The sequence below is a fragment of the Stegastes partitus genome, unplaced genomic scaffold (genome assembly GCF_000690725.1).
Source record: "Stegastes partitus isolate 25-593 unplaced genomic scaffold, Stegastes_partitus-1.0.2 Scaffold1448, whole genome shotgun sequence".
NCBI classification, from domain to species: domain Eukaryota; kingdom Metazoa; phylum Chordata; class Actinopteri; family Pomacentridae; genus Stegastes; species Stegastes partitus.
In genome coordinates this window covers 33,072-50,076 of record NW_007579179.1, presented here as the reverse complement: position 1 = coordinate 50,076, position 17,005 = coordinate 33,072, and the positions used below count along the sequence as shown (strand labels likewise).

Genomic DNA, 17,005 nt, shown 5'->3' with positions numbered 1-17,005 from the left:
TGGGCTCTTTAATAAAGTTTTAAATCAAAGAGTTGGAGGTTAGAGAGAAAACAACATTCCTGCTATCAGGCTTCAGACACACGTGACAGGAAGCTGTAAGCAAAGAGCTGCTCTATTTAAAAAGATCACACGACCAGAAGATCAGGAAGTGGATTAATCAATTAGCTGCGTATACAGGATCTGCACTAATTGATTAATCCTTAAAGTCGTTAATGGAGCTGATTCTGGACCAAACAAACATTTTAAAGAAGCCACTTTGGATCGTGGGAGTTTTTTTTTTTTTTTTCTTCCAACTTTTTATTTGCTTCGATCAAACAAACCAGCGTTGCACAGACTGATAAAGGAGCAAACGTTGACTAGAGAGGCGGTTCTTGTGAGGCCGTTTCACTGTGACAGCGTTTGTAAAAGCTATTTAGGCCTCCGTCGATAAACTGCATCGACTCGGCGCGCTGCACTGGGGTTGACCTTTGTCGGCGGACCGGGATAAACTCCGCTTCATGTGGTTCTGGCGCTGAGAGCTGCCACACAGATTAAGTCTTATGAGGTAAATGAAAGACAGTAGTTAAACCATGATCTCAACCCCTTGAAATAGAGCATTGTTAGTTTCTGAACGTCTGCCACCGAGCAATTGTTTTTGAACCAGAGTTGAGCTGGTGTGTGTGCGAGCGATTGACGGCGGCGGCGGGGGGAGGAGGAGATGTGGGGAAGATCTGATCCCTTCCAGAGAATTAGAATTTCATCAGAATCAGAAAGCGGCAGCGTCGAGTTACAAACAGACGATCCTCCCGTGAGAAAAGCACTTTTTTTTATTGAGCCTCCATCCCGGTCAATCACGGGGAAATTACACCTCGCCAAGACGTCGGCATTTTATTTAACTCGAGACAGAGGAAGGGTTGATTTTGGAAAAAGTCAAACCGAGCGAGGTATGAGGAGAGCCGGCCAGAAGGTGAGAGCCACGACGACGAGAGGAAATATCTGAGACAAAACATCCACTGGGATTTAACCATCTCGGCTCCCTTTTTTTGCTCCATTTTCACCCACTGTGGACTCATTTTTCACCGCAATATAAAATCCTGGAGACAAAACAGCCCCGAAAAACACAGCTAGAACGTCATAAATTATTATTATAATACAAACTAATGTCGTCTGAGCAGTGCAGCAGAGTTAAAACGCTAAAAATCCTTTAAAAAAAATTCTTAAAAAGTTTAATTTCTTAATTAAAATTTGATTATTTTACAAACATTTAGTAAAATAAAGTGAAAGAACATATTCAACAGTGTTCCAAGCGCCTGTAGGTGTTTCCGATGATGGTGGATGTTTTAGTTTTTGCATTTTTAATTTATCTTCATATCTGTTGAGCTCTGTCCAGACACAGCCTGCAGTTCAGCCAAAACATCCCAGAATTTCTGTCACGTGACTGTAGTTCGCAGTTAAGTCACGAATGGCTTCATAGTTGTGAAAAAGAGAGCAGAATATTTTGCTTTTTACAGAATTTGGTTAAAGCAAGCTGTTTATTTTTGACGAATTTTTAAATAAGACGTGATTTTAGGCTTAGATTTGGGTCATTTTCCCCACAGAGCTGCACTGAACACATGATTGGTGTGAAAAAAGCTGGAAGTCTTTGAAAATCTTTGCACATATAGCAGGTTAATAAAAAAAGAATAAGTTTAGATTTAGTTAATTTCCCCAATTACATTCTGTGTCACTCATGCTACGTTCACTGACTCCCTGAAAGTTTAAAATCGATTCTGTCTGTTTGTTTCTAGCTCTCATAAATGGTGTCATTTTGCAGATTTAAAAAAAAAGACTACATGTATTTCAAACCAGCCGGTGAGTTTTGGGGTTCAGAGGGTTAAAGAAACCACAAACAAACACATTTCAAAGCCTTTTCCGCGCTTGCAGTCGAGGAGGGATTTCATTTTAACGTGAAGAGGTTTGCAGCAGCCTCCTGGCCGACAGCTCTAGGTAGTGATTCAGCCTGGATGCTCAGGTCTGCATGGGGAGTGGGTGTGTGTCGGCTCAGCTCTCTGCTTTCCCTCCCGCAGCCCAGAGATCGGCCCAGGAGCTGCCGCTGGTGGACAAGCAGAGCCTGGAGACGTGTCCGGCCGCCGGGGGCGAGAGGATGCTCCTGGACGGACACAACTTCCAGCACGACTCCAAGGTGGTGTTCGTGGAAAAGGCTCAAGGTAAAAGAGGAGGAGGTTCGCCGTTGTGTTGCAGCTGTGTGTGTGTGTGTGTGTGTGTGTGTGTGTGTGTGTGCTGCTGGAGAAACCCCAGCGCTGCTCCTTCCTCCTCCCCCCGCCGTCAAAATATCCTCCACGCTGCCAGAGTGCCACATGTGGTGCACATTAATGCGCTGTATTTTTAACCCAGCACATTTACATTTGCAGAAGTTTCCATTGCCTGTTCAGCAGAGGAATGGATCACAAATGCAGCATGTGTTATGTGTGTGTGTGTGTGTGTGTGTGTGTGCGTGGGCGGCTGTGCACGTGATGTCCGTGCACACGCTTTTTTTTTGTGTATGTGTGCCATGCCTCAGTATTTGTTTCTCTTCTTCTGACTCTGAGCCGCTCTGGTTTGGAGGCGGACGCGACTGCTCCCAGATGTTGATACGACGAGGTTTACAAACAGCAATTTCCTTGATTAGCTTTAGCAAAGCAACGTGAGGCCGAGTTTGGGCCGAGGCCGAGCGCTGGAAACACGTGTGATCCTATCGGGCTGGTGACTCATTCAAAAAGAAAAAAAAGAAAAGAAGAGGGAAGCCTTTTCATTGTTCCACCTGTGGACGGAGGAATTCTCCGGCTTCCTGGGCAACCTCGCAGCCCTCCGACCCACAAGGAGCCGCAACAATGGAGCCGTGAGGCCGCCGACCAAAACAAGAAGCAGGCCTTATTCCCGTCCTCACGGCCTCTCTTTGTTTGACCCTGATCAGACTCATTTAGCTTCTCTCGGAGGCAGAACTAATCCCACTGGATCAAACGAGCCTCACCAGAACCGCTTGGTGGAGCAAAGATGAAGGTCGAGTTTGAACAAAAATCTTTTTTTCTCGTATTCGATGTTATTCTAAGAGCCAATTCGTGCTTTTTTTTTTTCGTCCGTGTGGGAAGAACAATGAGGCTACAGTCGCTACCATCGGCCTCCGTATCGAACAAAGAAGAACACGGGGAAGCAGCAGCTGGCGGCGCCGTGACACAGCGCCGGATATCTGGAGAACTTGTCACGTGTTTGGGATCCGTCACTGGAAAGCAAATCGAACTACTTCAGTTACAACTGATGAATTATGACCAGATTATGGCAGAACAATGCAGGTTATTCCTACTAAAGTAGCGATACGTCACATTGCCCTTCATATTCAATACAGAAAAACACATAAGGAAACAGAACTGGTTGCTGATTGGACCGTAGCGCCGTGGTGATGTGATTATTCCTGAGCTGGACCGAGCACAGTGGGCTCAGGACAGCTGGAGAACTTTTTTTAAATGTTTGGGATCCATTGATAGAAAGCAAATCAAAGCTCCTCCAAAGTCCTTAATAAGTACTTTAATTACAGCTCTGTCTATTACAATTAGACTTTCACTAGGCAGACATCCATCCATCCATTATCTAAACACCGCGTAATCCTCATCAGGGTCATGGGGGGCTGGAGTCTATCCCAGCTGACTCAGGGTGAAGGCAGGTTCACCTGGACAGGTAACCAGTCTATCACAGGGCTACACTTAGAGACAGACAACCAAGCACACTCACATTCACACCTACGGACAATTTACAATCACCAATTAACCTCAGCATGTTTTTGGACTGTGGGAGGAAGTCTGAGAACCCGGAGAGAACCCACGCTGCACGGGGAGAATATGGAGACTCCACACAGAAAGATCCCGGTGCCCCCACCGGGACGTGAACCGGCGACCTTCTTGCTGTGAGGCAACAGTGCTACCAACTGCGCCACCCTGCAGCCCACTTGGCAGACACTTTTATCCAAAGCGACGTACATTTCTGAGAGTAGATCACATTCATACAGAGCTGCTGTGTTGCTGCTGCCTGCCGTTGGAAGCATGTATCTTGCCCAAGGACACTTTGACTTTGGGGATCAAACCGCCAACCTTGCGATTAGTGGACGACCCGCTCTGCCACCTGGGCCACAGCCGTCTATGAGGACTTATGGTCAACTCGTACACAGGACGATCAGTAGACTGTTTGTACTATCATAGGGCCACACTGGTCCGCTACATGGCTGGTCCCATCACCCTTTATATCGACAGAAAACCACAGGAGCTAATTAGAGATCAGATTGTAGCACCGTAGTAATGTGATTACTCCTGAGGTGTACCCAGCACAGAGGATGGACACAGCACAGGATATCTGGAGAACTTATCTGACTGTGTTGGGAAAGCAAATCAAAGCACCTCCATAGTCTGACTGCTTTAATTACAGCTCTGTTAATGATGAATTATGACCAATTCATGCTTTCTGTGTCCGCGCGTGAAAAGCAATGTGGACTATTTATAAAACAGTAGCGTCATGTTGATGTGGCATGTGGACGGTCACGCTACCACACCGGATACGGAAAAACACAAGAAAACAGCAGCTGGCTACCAACAGCTCCATATAAGTATTGTGTATTATTATTATTGGACTGTAGTTCCATTTTACTGGGATTATTCCACACTGTGGGTGGAGATAACAGGATACCTGGAGAAGTTAGAGGTTTTCACCGTGTCTGGGATCAATTTGAAGGAACGCAAATCAAAGCATCTCCAAAGTCGTACAGCGAGGATGTCAGTTACCGCTCTGTTAGTGATGTATTATGACCAGTTCATGCTTTTCACATCCACGTAGACAGAACAGTGACTCGTTCTACTATAGATACAGGTGCTATGCTAACGGTCACATCGCTACATTTCATATGAAATACAGAAAAGCACTAAATTAGACTTTAGTGCGGGGTTATTGGGAGAAGTTTAGGGAGGAAGAAAATGTGCAAATTATCCCTGTTTTATTAAATGTAGAGAAAACGTCAGTGTGTTGGCTGTAAACAAAAAGGTAAAAACAGTAAATGCTGTCCTCGTTAGAAATCAGTATTTTTACAAATTGTAATTTATTCTTTCACAACATGTGACCATAAATCTACACTGCTTTCGATGCAACTGCAAAAAATACAGTTTGAATGCTGCAACATTTCATCATTTTTTACAGAATCTATTTTTTTTGACAGAACAGCAGCCTCATGTTCTGCCCAAACGACACATCTCATTGACTAAAACTTACAAACAGATAATTGGTTCATTGTCTTTTGTGAAGCCTCCCACCGCGTCCAGGTCGGCTGCCGCTCCGGTTCTGTTTTGGTTCTGAACCCGGCCGTCTTTAGGGCCCAGTGCGGTTCTGCACCGCTGCTGATGGGTGTTGCTGCCTTGTTTTTGATGAGGGTTTCCCTGCGTCTGGCACCAGCAGCAGATTCCTGGGCAATCCTACCATGGAAACACCCTTAAGCCAGGCTTCCACAACACTGCCCCCCTCGCCTCCCGCCTCCCTCCATCCTTCCACCTCTCGGTCCAAGCTGCTCTGTGCCACCAGATCTCAGTTCATTAACTCTATGAGCTCCCAGCGGATCGCTCTGGTTCTCCTTTACAGCTGCTCGCTGCATGAACACGCCGGTGGATAGATACCGCGGAGACGTCTCGGCTCTCCGGGGCGTCGCCGGTACAATGAGACAAATTCAGAAATGAAACAACAAGTTTGCGGTGCAACTCTGAGTTTCGGTTTACAGTCGCGGTCGTGATTGGCCAACAAAATGTCCAGAGTTCAGGAGGAAAACAACCAGTTTTAGGCAGTTTTATGATGCATCTTTCAGCAATTTTCATGGGATTGTGAGAATATAATTGCTGAAGGACTCATTTATTGTCTGTAAGAGTCAAAATTACACTTTGTTTGCTTCAAAAACTGTCTAATAGCAAAAGATTTATGACACTTTAAGCTTAAAAAAACTCACCCGCAAGTCATGAACTGACCGTTGTGCAGCTATGAGGGTTTGGGTTTAGTATAATAGTCATTATTCTCCTGTATATCTCCAAAATTTCAGCTTTCTCATTTGGGAAACTGAACGGTTTCTGCAGTTAGGGGATGCATTTTTCTGCAATTTTCATGGGATTGTGAGAATTTAAATTTATTTGCAATAAGAGTGGAAACAGCGCTTTGTTTTATTCAAAAACTCTTTAATAAAAGTAGATTTATGACACTTGAGGCTTAAAAAAATCCACATTCAGGAATAAAACCATCAGTTTTCTGTAGTTTGATGATGCATTTATTTGTAATTTGGATAGATTGTGAGAATTTAAACGTTGGAGGAGTCATTTATAGTCTGTAAGAGATGAAACTGCACGTAGTTTTCTTAAAAAACTGTCTGCGACTAGTAGATTTATGACGCTTAAGGCTTAAAAAAAAAACTCACCTGCACATCATAATTTGATCATGTGTACAACTGAGGGAGTTTTCTGTGGTCGTCATTATTGTCCCGTGTGTCTGGAAAATGTGAGAGTTTCTTGAGGAAAACCGCAGCTCATCTACACATAGTTTAGCAGTTTTCTTAAGATAGTGAAGATAAGAGTGTTGCAAGAGTCATTTATTGTGTATAAGAGGTAGATTAAGAAACTTTAAGCTTAAAAACTCGCACACAGGTCATGAATCGACCAGTTGAACAATGAACTTTTCTGCATTTTTTGTTGAATGTTGAGGATACGAGTGTCGCAAGAATACTTTAACGTCTATAAGAGTGAAAATTGCGTTTTGTTTTCTTCAGAAACTACCAGATTTATGATACTTTAAACTTAAAAAACTCACCTGCACGTCATAATTTGATCAGTTGTGCAGCTGAGGGAGTTTTCTGTTGTCGTCATTATTGTCCCGTGTGTCTGGAAAATGTCGACTTTTCTCGAGGAAAACAGTTTTCTGCAGCTTCGCGATGCATTTTTTATCTATTTTCTTAGGATGGCGAGGATGGGAGTGTCCTCATTTATCATCTGCAAGAGTGAAAACTGGACTTTGTTTGCTTCAAGAGCTATTTATGAAAGTTTAAGCTTGAAAAAAACAGGTTAAATGTCAAGTTTTCATTCAGAGAACAGACATTTTTCATCAGTTTAAAAGTGGATTTTTCTGCACTTTTCAAAGGAAGTTTCAGGATATCAATGTCAGGAATAATAATAAGTGCTTTGTTTTCTTTAAAAACTCTCTAATGCAAGTAGATTTGATCAAACTTAAAGCTTAAAAATCCCACATGCTCGTCATGAATTGACGAGCTGTGAAACTGTGAGAGGTCATTATTGTCCCGTGTGTCTCCAGAACTTTTTTTGAGGAAAACAAACATTTTTCAGCAGTTTTCATTTGATGCTGGAGACACTAGTGTTAGAGGAGTAAATTACTGTCTATAGGAGTGAAAACTGCACCTTCAAAAACACACTATGACTGGTAGGTTGATGAAACTTCAAGCTTAAACACTCACATACAGGCTGTGAACTGACCAGTTGTGCAGTTATTGTTCTTTTCTTTGGGGAAAAAAAGTCATTTTTCTGCAGTTTATTGATGCTTTTTTAAATCAGTTTTCATGAGATGGTAAAAATAGTGAGCTATCTTCTGGAGTGAAGGTTTAGCAGAACAAAAAACTAAACATAACACGTCGAGATGGAAGAAACCTGAACAAGTAGCAAAGAAAGCAACACAACAAATTTGCATCCAAAAACAAACATCTCATCTCTGCTCTCAGATCCTCGTGTTCAACTGAAAGAATCTGGAAATTTTGTTGGCTTTTATTGTTGTTTGGCTCGTGCCAGGACAGAGCACTGAGAAACCGTTTAACAATCGAGCTCATAAATCCAAACTGCGGGATTTCGCTGCCATAAAGAGCTTAAGCTTTTAATTTTTAACCGACGGACAATTTTCCTGCAAATTTTCCAATAAAGCCGAACATGTGAACGCTGACGGACGCGAATGTTCCTACGAGGCGAGCGCTCGCGTGCATCCTCTGCTTACAAGTTTGTGTCAGAGTTTCCTCGTCGGCTCAGAATCTCATCTGTTTTGGTTTCGGTGTCCGACGCTCCCGACGATGTTTCCACTCGTGTTGACGGACGACTTCGTGAGGAAACACTGGCGCTTGTGTGTGTGTCGCAGAAACGGGAGGAAGAGGCCGTGACCTCGAGGCCTCGCGTGTTTTCTCTGCATCTTCGTGTTTTTTGTTGCTGCCGGTGACTCACGCTGAAGGAAATCCCTGTTTTCCCAGAGAGAGCCGCTCCGTCCCCGATGTCACCTGCTGCTCGGCGCCCAATCTGAAAACAGTAACCGCACGTCGGCCTTATCTCGCCGGCCGTCCCTCGATGCCGCGGCGGCAGAAATAGCCTCGATAGCATCAGTTAGCTTGTCACTCCTGGTTACGGCCAATCGGTCACAGGAGATCTGCGCTCGGCCTCGGCGCTGCAGACATCGGCGGTAATCTGAGCCCGACTCGCTCTCACCTTGCTTTCGTTTGGTCTGAAGATTGTGTCTCTGATAAGTCCCGGTCGCTCCATTTGGGAAATTAGGCCCCGCTGGCCTTTATTCACCTCCAGCTCTGCAGGATGAGTGTCGGGACACGTCAGTTATTGTTTGTGAGGAAGGAAACTGTGCTTTGTGCTCGACAAAAACTATTTATGAAAGTTTAAGCTTTAAAAATAAAGCAGGTTAAGTGACGAGTTTTCAGTCAGAAAACAGTTTTCAGCAGGTGAAAGTGGATTTTTCTGCAGTTTGAGGATGTTAATGCTAAGAGTGATGTTAAGAAAACTCTCTAATGAAGTGGATTTATCAAAGCTAAATCCTAAAAAGCTCACATGCTGGTCATGAGTTGACGAGCTGTGAAACTGTGAGACTTCTGTAGGCGTTATTGTCGTGCGTTTCTTGAGGAAAACAGCTGGTTTTCTGCAGTTTTCATTGGATGTTGAGTGTTAGAGGAGTAAATTACTGTCTATAAGAGTCAAACTGCACCTTGCTTTCTTCAAAAACATTGTAATACCAGTAAATTTATGAAACTTTAAGCTTGAAAAACTCACACACTGCTCATGAACCGACCAGTGGTGCAACTATTAGAGTTCTGTAGATATTATTGTTGTTTGTGTCTCCAACATGTCAACTTTTCATTCATAAACAGACAGTTCTCAGCAGTTAAATGATGCGTCTTCTGTTTGTTTTCAGCTGATGTTGAGGATACAAGTGTTGGAAGATGTTATTCATTTTCTAAAAGTTTAAAAACTCCCTTTTATGAAACCTGAAGCTTAAAAAACTCCGATGCAAGTCAATAATCGACCAGTTGTGAGAGTTCAGGTTTAGCTGAACAGTTATTATTGTCTGATTTATTTCCAAAATGTCCGCTTGTCATGAATGAATCAAGGAGTTGGCAGAAGTTTTCAAATGAAGAGTGTTGGAAGATTAATTTATTGTCTATAAGAGCAAAAACTGCGGTTTGTTTTCTTCAAAAAGACTCTAGTACAAGTAGATTTATGACATTTTATGGTTAAAAACTGAGATACTGTTGATAAACTGACTAGTTGTGAAACTGTGAGAGTTCTGTAGTTCGTATTGTCTCTAAAATGTCAACTTCCTTTGAGGAAAACAGAGTTTTCAGCAACTTTGGAAGGATTTTGAGGATATTATCGTCCAGTTTGTTTTCAAACTGTCTTCATGAATAAAACAGGCAGTTTTCAAAGAATGCTGAGGATCAGAGTTCTGGAAGATTAATTCATTGTCTGTAAGAGTGAAATCTGTGGTTGGGTTTCTTCCCAAAGTCTGAAACTTAAAGGTTAAAAAGTTTACACACGGGTTACAAACTGACCAGTTGTTGTTGTGTTTTCATTTGGCTACCAGACAGTGTTCAGCAGTTGTTGAAGGAAGCTGAGGACTCAAGTGTCAGAGGATGTTCTGTATTGTCTAGAAGTTTACAATGTTGGTCCATTTATGACACATGAAGCCTCTACGTGGGTTGATTAGTGGTGCAACTGTGAGTGTTCTGGTTTCGTTTATTAGCATCCTGTGCATCTCCAAAACATCAGATGTCTGCAACTTAATGCATTTTATTTTTTAGCAGTTTTCACTGGACAGCAAAAATGTTGGAGGAATATTTTATTGTCTGAAGTGTGCATTTGTCTCACAGTCCACTTCTGTCCGACACATCACACCTTTACGTTTGTATAACGTTTGCATACGTTTCTGTTTCCTTGTTGATACTCTGCTTCGGTCTCGTTTCCTTCGGTGGTTTTCTGTGCAGTGCTTCCCCTCCATGATTGATAATCGCCTAATTTCAGTCAGAGATCCTGGAGGAAATCCTCACTGAGGAAAAAAATAAAAAAACCCAAATGAAATGAGCACTTTTACATCTGGCCCGGAGCTCTGGGAAGCTGCCTGCTCTGCTTCAGTCAGTATCGCTGAGAGAGAGAGAAAAAAACGCTTCCTGATGGCTGCTCAGGTGGAGGCTGGCTGTGTTTTTGTTGAACCGAGCTCCAGGCAGGTAGAGAGGCCGAGTTTTCCCTCGTCCAAGCTCTGTCTGATTTTACTTGGACGAGAGCTGGCGCACAAGAAAGATGATCTGAAAACAGATTGCGGAGCTGCAGGGCGGCTGCAGATGAGCAGAAAACAGTGCAGCAGAGGACAGAGGCTGTTTTTAACCGTGGCGGCTCAGTAAAGTTTGCTAATTCCGAGCCGCGGTTGGCTTTGGGAGGGAGAGTTGCTTTGCTTTGGCGGTGCACGTGGTCAGCGGGCTTCGGTTTCATTACGCTCGCAGAACAATGACTTCCACTCGAAGCTGCTCGGCGGTTTGGCTGCTGCTCGCGCTTCTGAGAACAATGGCTGTTTTCATAAACAAATCAATTACAGACGCATAAACAGCGGGGATTATGTTTTCATAAATTACGGCGCATGATTCATAAAAAATAAATAAATAAATAAATAAAATCCACAACGGCCCCTTTTTGAGAATCTCCAGAGATTGATTTCTGGTTGGAAGTGCGACGGCGTCGGTCGATGAACCACTGAGCGGCTCAGATCCTCCGGTTTGATGTCGTTTATCAGCTTCTTCCTGCAGGCAGCCTCCGTACCAGCATCTATAGGAAGGGAAGCTGTGTGTTGTTGTTTTTTCTTAAAATGCAGTTGAAGCTTAAAGAACTCACGTGCAGATCATGAATTGAGAGTTCAGGTTTAGTTAAGCAGTTATTATTCTCCAAAAATATCAGCTTTTCATAAATAAAAAAGGTAATTTTTCAAGGATGTTGGAGATATCGGTGCTGGAGGATGTGATTTATTGTCTATAAGAGTGAAAACTGTGCTTAGTTTCTTCAAAAACTCCCCATTTATGAAACTTGAAGCTTACAAAACTCAAGTCATTAACTGAGACGCTGTGCCATGATTAGAGTTCTGTAGTTATTGTTGTCCTGTGTGTCTCTGAAATGAAAAGCTTTTTATTAAGAATAGTCAGTTTTCAGCAGTTTAACGATGCATTAAAAGCCAGTTTTCAATGGATGCTGAGGATACTAGCGTTGGAAGAAGGATTTATTTTCTATAGGAGTGGAAACTGTGCTTTTTTTCTTCAAAAACTCCCCATTTATAAAACTTTAAGTGTAAAAAAAGTCACAGATAGGTCATAAACTGAGAAGATGTGCCGCTGTGAGAGTTCTGGTTTAGTGAAGTCATCGTCCTCTTTGTCTGCAAAACGTCAACTTTTCATCGGAAAAACTGCCAGTTTTCAGCAGTTTTCAAAGACAGCTGGTGTTGAAAGATTAACTTATTGTCTATAAGAGTGAAAAATGTGTTTTGTTTTCTTCAAAAACTCTCTCATACTAGTAGGTTTAGGAAACTCTGAGCAGCTGTGCAACTGGGACATTTCTGTAGTTCTCTGTTTCTGTAGATGAAGAAAACAGTCAGTTTTCTGTAGTTTAATGTTGCATTTTCCCGCAATTATCAAGAGACAGTGAGGATGCAACCAAACATCTGTAAGTGTCTTAGAGTATAAGATAATAAATGGAGTGAAGGCCAGTTTTCAGCAGTTTAAAGATGCATTTTTAGGCAGTTTTCAAAGGATGCTGAAGATTCCGGTGTTGGAGGATATTATCTATTGTCTATAGGTGTTGAAACTGTGCCTCGTTTCTTCAAAAACTCTCAATTTATGAGACTTTCAGCCAAAAACAACTAACATAGGTGAGTGAACTGACCAGTTGTGCAGCTGTGAGAGTTCTTAGTCTCCAAAACGTCAACTTTTCATTGGAACAACAACCAGTTTTCATCAGTTTTCAAAGAAAGCAGAGAGTCCTCGTGTTGGAAGATCAAATTTATGGCCGTAAGAGTGTTTTGTTTTCTTCAACAGCTCTCTAATACTTTTAGATTTATGAAACTTTACGCCTAAAAATCTCCCGTAAAGGGTCTTGAACTGACTAGTTGTGCAGCTGTGAGAGTTCTGGTTGCGTTACGTAGTCGCCGTTGTCCTTTACGTCTCCAAAATGTCAGCTTTTCATTGGAATAACTGCCAGTTTTCAGCAGTTTTCAAAGGATGTTGAGGATGCTTGTGTTGGAGGAAGTTCTTTATTGTCTGTAGGTGTTGAAACTGTGCTTTGTTTCTTCTAAAACTTTCTATTCATAAAACTTTAAGCCTAAAAAAGCTCACATACAACTGGCCAGTTGTGCAGCTGTGAGAGTTCTGGTTTAGTTAAGTCATCGTCATTGTCCTGTGTGTCTCTAAAACATCAACTTTTTATTGGAACAACAACCAGTTTTCATCAGTTTTCTAAGAAACTGACAGTCGTAGTGTTGGAAGATTAGTTTATGGCTACAAGAGAGAAAGGGTTTTATGTTTTCATCAAGAGCTCTTGGAGTGAAGGCCAGTTTTCAGCAGTTTATTGAAGCTTTATTGGGCAGTTTTTAAAAGACGCTGAAGATAGAAGTGTTGAAACGTGTCATTTATCGTCTATAGGTGTTTAAACTGTGCTTTGTTTCTAAAATAACCTTCTATTTAGGAAACTTTAAGGTTGAAAAAGTCACATATGGGTAAGAACCTGTTCAACTGTGCAGCTGTGAGAGTTCTGGTCTAGTTAACTCAGCGTCATTGTCCAAAATGTCTCCAAAATGTCAACTTTTCATTGGAAGAACAACCAGTTTTCTGCAGTTTCATGATGCATTTTAGGCAGTTATTCAAGGATGCTGAATGTGGAAGTGTTGAAACACGTCATTTATTGTCAATTTATGAAACTTGAAGCTTAAAAAACTCCCATTTGGGTTGTAATCTGGCCGATTGTGCAGCTCTGAGACTCCTGGTTTGGTGAAGTCATTGTCGTTGTCCCGTATGTCTTCAAAGATCAGCTTTTCATTGGACAAACAACCAGTTTTCATCAGTTTCATGATGCATTTTTAGGAGTTTTTCAAAGGATGTTGAGGATACTCGTGCTGGAGGAAGTTATTTACTGTCTGTAGGTGTAGTTTCTTCTAAAACTTTCTATTTATAAAACTTTAAGCCTAAAAAAAAAACTCACCAGTTGTGCAGCTGTGAGAGTTTGAGGCTTAAAAAACTCCCATTCGGGTTATAACCCGGCCTGCTGTGCAGCTCTGAGACTTGTGCATCGCCTCCTCCTCCTCGTCCGGTTTGCTGCCATTTATCAGCTTCTTCTTCTTCTTCTTCTTGCATGCAACCTCCAGAAGCCTCCACGTGTTTTCAGGGCGGTGGGAAGGAAGAAGCTTGAGCCGTCAGCGGGAGGACAAGGGAAGCCTTTGAGCGGGCCACAGGGCTGCGGGTCGAGCATGTGTTTATATTTACTGTACGTTATGAGGCTTGGGCGCGCGCCACCCCGCTGTTTCACTCTGGGCACCGGCGCTTCACTCCACCCAGCCCCAATTAAGGAGCACAAGGAGCTGTTTGATTCCATTTATAAACACGACATGACAAATAACTGTATTGTATATTGTCCGGCTGCTCACCGCCGCCGTGTCGCTCGCTGCTCTGTGTTATGTCTGCTCTGAGAAAGTAATGATTTGTATAGACCGTCGCTAACGAAATGTGAATTGTGAGTCTTGTGAGAAGCTGCCAGCAGCGGAGCGGCCGGGTTCATGCGGCGCTCTCTGCAGGTTTCAGGCCGGGGAGTTGTTTAACTTGGATAACGTTGGACGTCTTCCAGCACAGTGGGCCAGAGGAGTCAGAAACCATATTGTGGAGGCTGGAAGTTCTCTCCCTGTGCAGATGTTGCCCTCTAACTCTGGAACATTCTGCGGTTATCAATTACATTCTGCGGTTATCAATTACCCAGCGCGCTCTTTTCAAACAAAAGGCATCCCACGCGTTTCTTCAGAGACGTTTTCCTGGACGGGCGCGGGAAACAAATTGCTCAATTTAATTTTTCTATCTGTGAGCGATGATGCGAGTGAGTCAGAGAGGAAAGCAGCAGATCTGGAAAACATGTTTACCTCCTGTGGGCCGACTCCGAGGCTTCCCTTCTGCACAGGTTTTTCCTGACAGGTTTTTCCGAGTCGGAGCTGCAGTTTTGGTTTGAATTCTTTGTGCACGGTGCGGGATAGAGACGAGAAGAGGCTCCGGTGTTTCCAGCTTCAAGGCTGTTTAGCATAAAAAACAAGATCCGGTTCGACGTCCTTCCAGCTGAGCGATCCTCTACGACTTCCTGTATATACAAGCTTTTGTTTACGGGGACGTTTCCTCGCCCCATTTCTTTTTTTTCTTTTCTTGATTCATAATCCCACACTCTGGTTTGTGGGTGTGTGTCCCAGATGTCTGCACCTTGCACCAGATTGTTCTGATTTAACCGACGCTCACCTGACTTCTTCTCATCAGCTGAAAAACTTATTCATGCACTCTAAGAAAACAACAGGTTGCGTCAGGCTTTGTGAGCGGATCAACCAACAAACAAACAGCGACTCTACAATCACGGGGATTTTTAATTAATCCAGACATATTTAGCAATCTTCATTAAGTTTCCTCAACTTGAACTTCAATCAACTGATTCAGATGTTTGACATGTGGATGCAATTACCAACCATTTTACATCAACCCAACCCATAAAAATAACCTTAAATAATTCGATTTTTTCAATATAATCTTGCAACCATGCATTTAATGAAGTGGTGGGAACAGATCTCTTGGATTATTACTTCTCAGAGGCACTTACAGCTTTTTTTTTCTCACTGGTTTTACAACTTGTTGCTGATGAATGAACTCTTTCTCATCCTTTAACCCTCCACGCATCTCTAAAGTCATGCTTTTTAACCCTCTGAACTCACTCTCTACTCATTTTTAGTTCATTTTTCATTGCGGTATAAAGTCCTGCACCTCCACGGCAACAGAATGAAGGAGAGAGAACTTAGAAATGTCTTCAGGGCAGAATGACAGTTAAAAAAAACCACAGCCTGCAGTTCAGCCGAATTCTTTCTGGACGGTTAATAACATCTGAGACACTCGTGAAGCTTTTTTTTTTTTACCAAATTGGCTGCAAACAGTTTATTTTTGGGTGAATTTTTTGAATCAGAGCTCAAACTTTAAGCTTAGATTTGGTTCCTTTTCCCAGAACAACCGAACGTCACACATGAAGAGCTCGATTAAGTCCAATCGTGTCTTCTGTTTCCACAGGTTCTGCCTCTGATCAATAATGTAATTTCAGATTTCCTTTGTAAACAAGGCAACTTTTCAACCATTTTTGCTGTTTTTTGGGGTTCATACAGTTAAATAAGGCAAAAACTACTTCATGTAACAGCAGAGATATTTGATCAATTGCGGCTCGTTGAGTTGAATTAATAGTAGAAATCCCACCGATCAGTGAAACCTGTCGATGTGTCTGCAGGGTTTATCGGCCTCGCTGCTTTGTTTCTTGGTTCTCGTTTCTAATTTGCAGCTCATTAGAAGTCATTTGCATCATTTCCACTTTCCTCATCTGTAATGACCGCTGCATAAACACGCATTATCGAGGTAATGGCTGCAACGAATGGATCACACAGGGCATTAAATAGGAAAATTAACTCGTAGGGTGACCTGAACAACAAATCCCCGGTTAGGTTCCCTGCTGGATGGGCCTTTACTGTGTGTCTCTTCCCTGCTTCTCTCAAAAATAAAGACAAAATAGTGCTTAAAAAAATAGCATTAACTTGTTCGGTTTCAAAGCTGGAGCGTGCAGGATGGTAGGAACGGCAGGAGGAAGCTGGATTTTAAAAGCTTGAATCAAAAAACCGTCCACTGCACACCAGATAAGAACCCGTCCAGCTGAAGCAGAACAACAACGGCACCACTTCTTGCTTCATCCAAACTATTTCTACTACTCGTCTTTCTTTTCTCGCTTTGTGCAGGAAGCAGCAGGTTGAAGCAGAAGATAAATGTGAGGCTGCACCTTCCTGTGTTAGCTCGAGCTAACATGCTAGCTGCAGGTTAGCTTGAGCTAATGGTGCACCGTGTCAGGTGAATTGGTAGAGGATGGGAGACAAAATGTGCACGATATTGCGACATAAAGGCGTCAAAAATGCAAAACAGGTAGCTTTCACCCACAGCGAGCATCCGTGCATGTTTTCATTGACAGCGATATGAGATATTACTGCTCTGAAACACGACAAAACAGAAAGAAGTGAAGGAAAAACATGGGCTGAGGTTCTTGTGGCGTTCCTGCCGCCTCCGTCTTTAACGTGAGACAAACACGAGAGTTCATGAGTCAAGCGAAACCGAGCGTGACTCATTCTGAGCATAAAGTTTAAACATCAGTATGTGAGAACGCCGTTAACTTTTCCAGCTCTCTGGCCTCAGACTGCAGTCGGGACTGAGCTGGTTTGTTTCAGCCGAAGCCACCGAGGAGGCATTCTGGTCCAGCTGAGCCACATGTTCCATCCACAGTCCGGCCCTCTGCGGACGACGTGCTTTAGTTTCCTCCGTGTTCACGTCGCATCACAGGCTTGTTTTTATTGTGCAGAAAAACTTTTCTCGTTTGTCAGCTAACATGTCCTGGATCAGGTTGTTTCAGAGCGTTTT

General features: G+C 42.9%; 1 protein-coding gene across 1 annotated transcript in view; it reads left to right on the top strand.

Moving 5' to 3' along the window:
• nfatc1 (nuclear factor of activated T cells 1) overlaps window positions 1-17,005 on the top strand; it is a 71,635-nt gene that overhangs the window by 22,047 nt on the left and 32,583 nt on the right. The window contains exon 6 of the mRNA XM_008299675.1: window positions 2,046-2,186. Within this exon, the coding sequence (XP_008297897.1) occupies window positions 2,046-2,186 (141 nt within the window). The remainder of the gene's footprint in view (window positions 1-2,045; window positions 2,187-17,005) is intronic.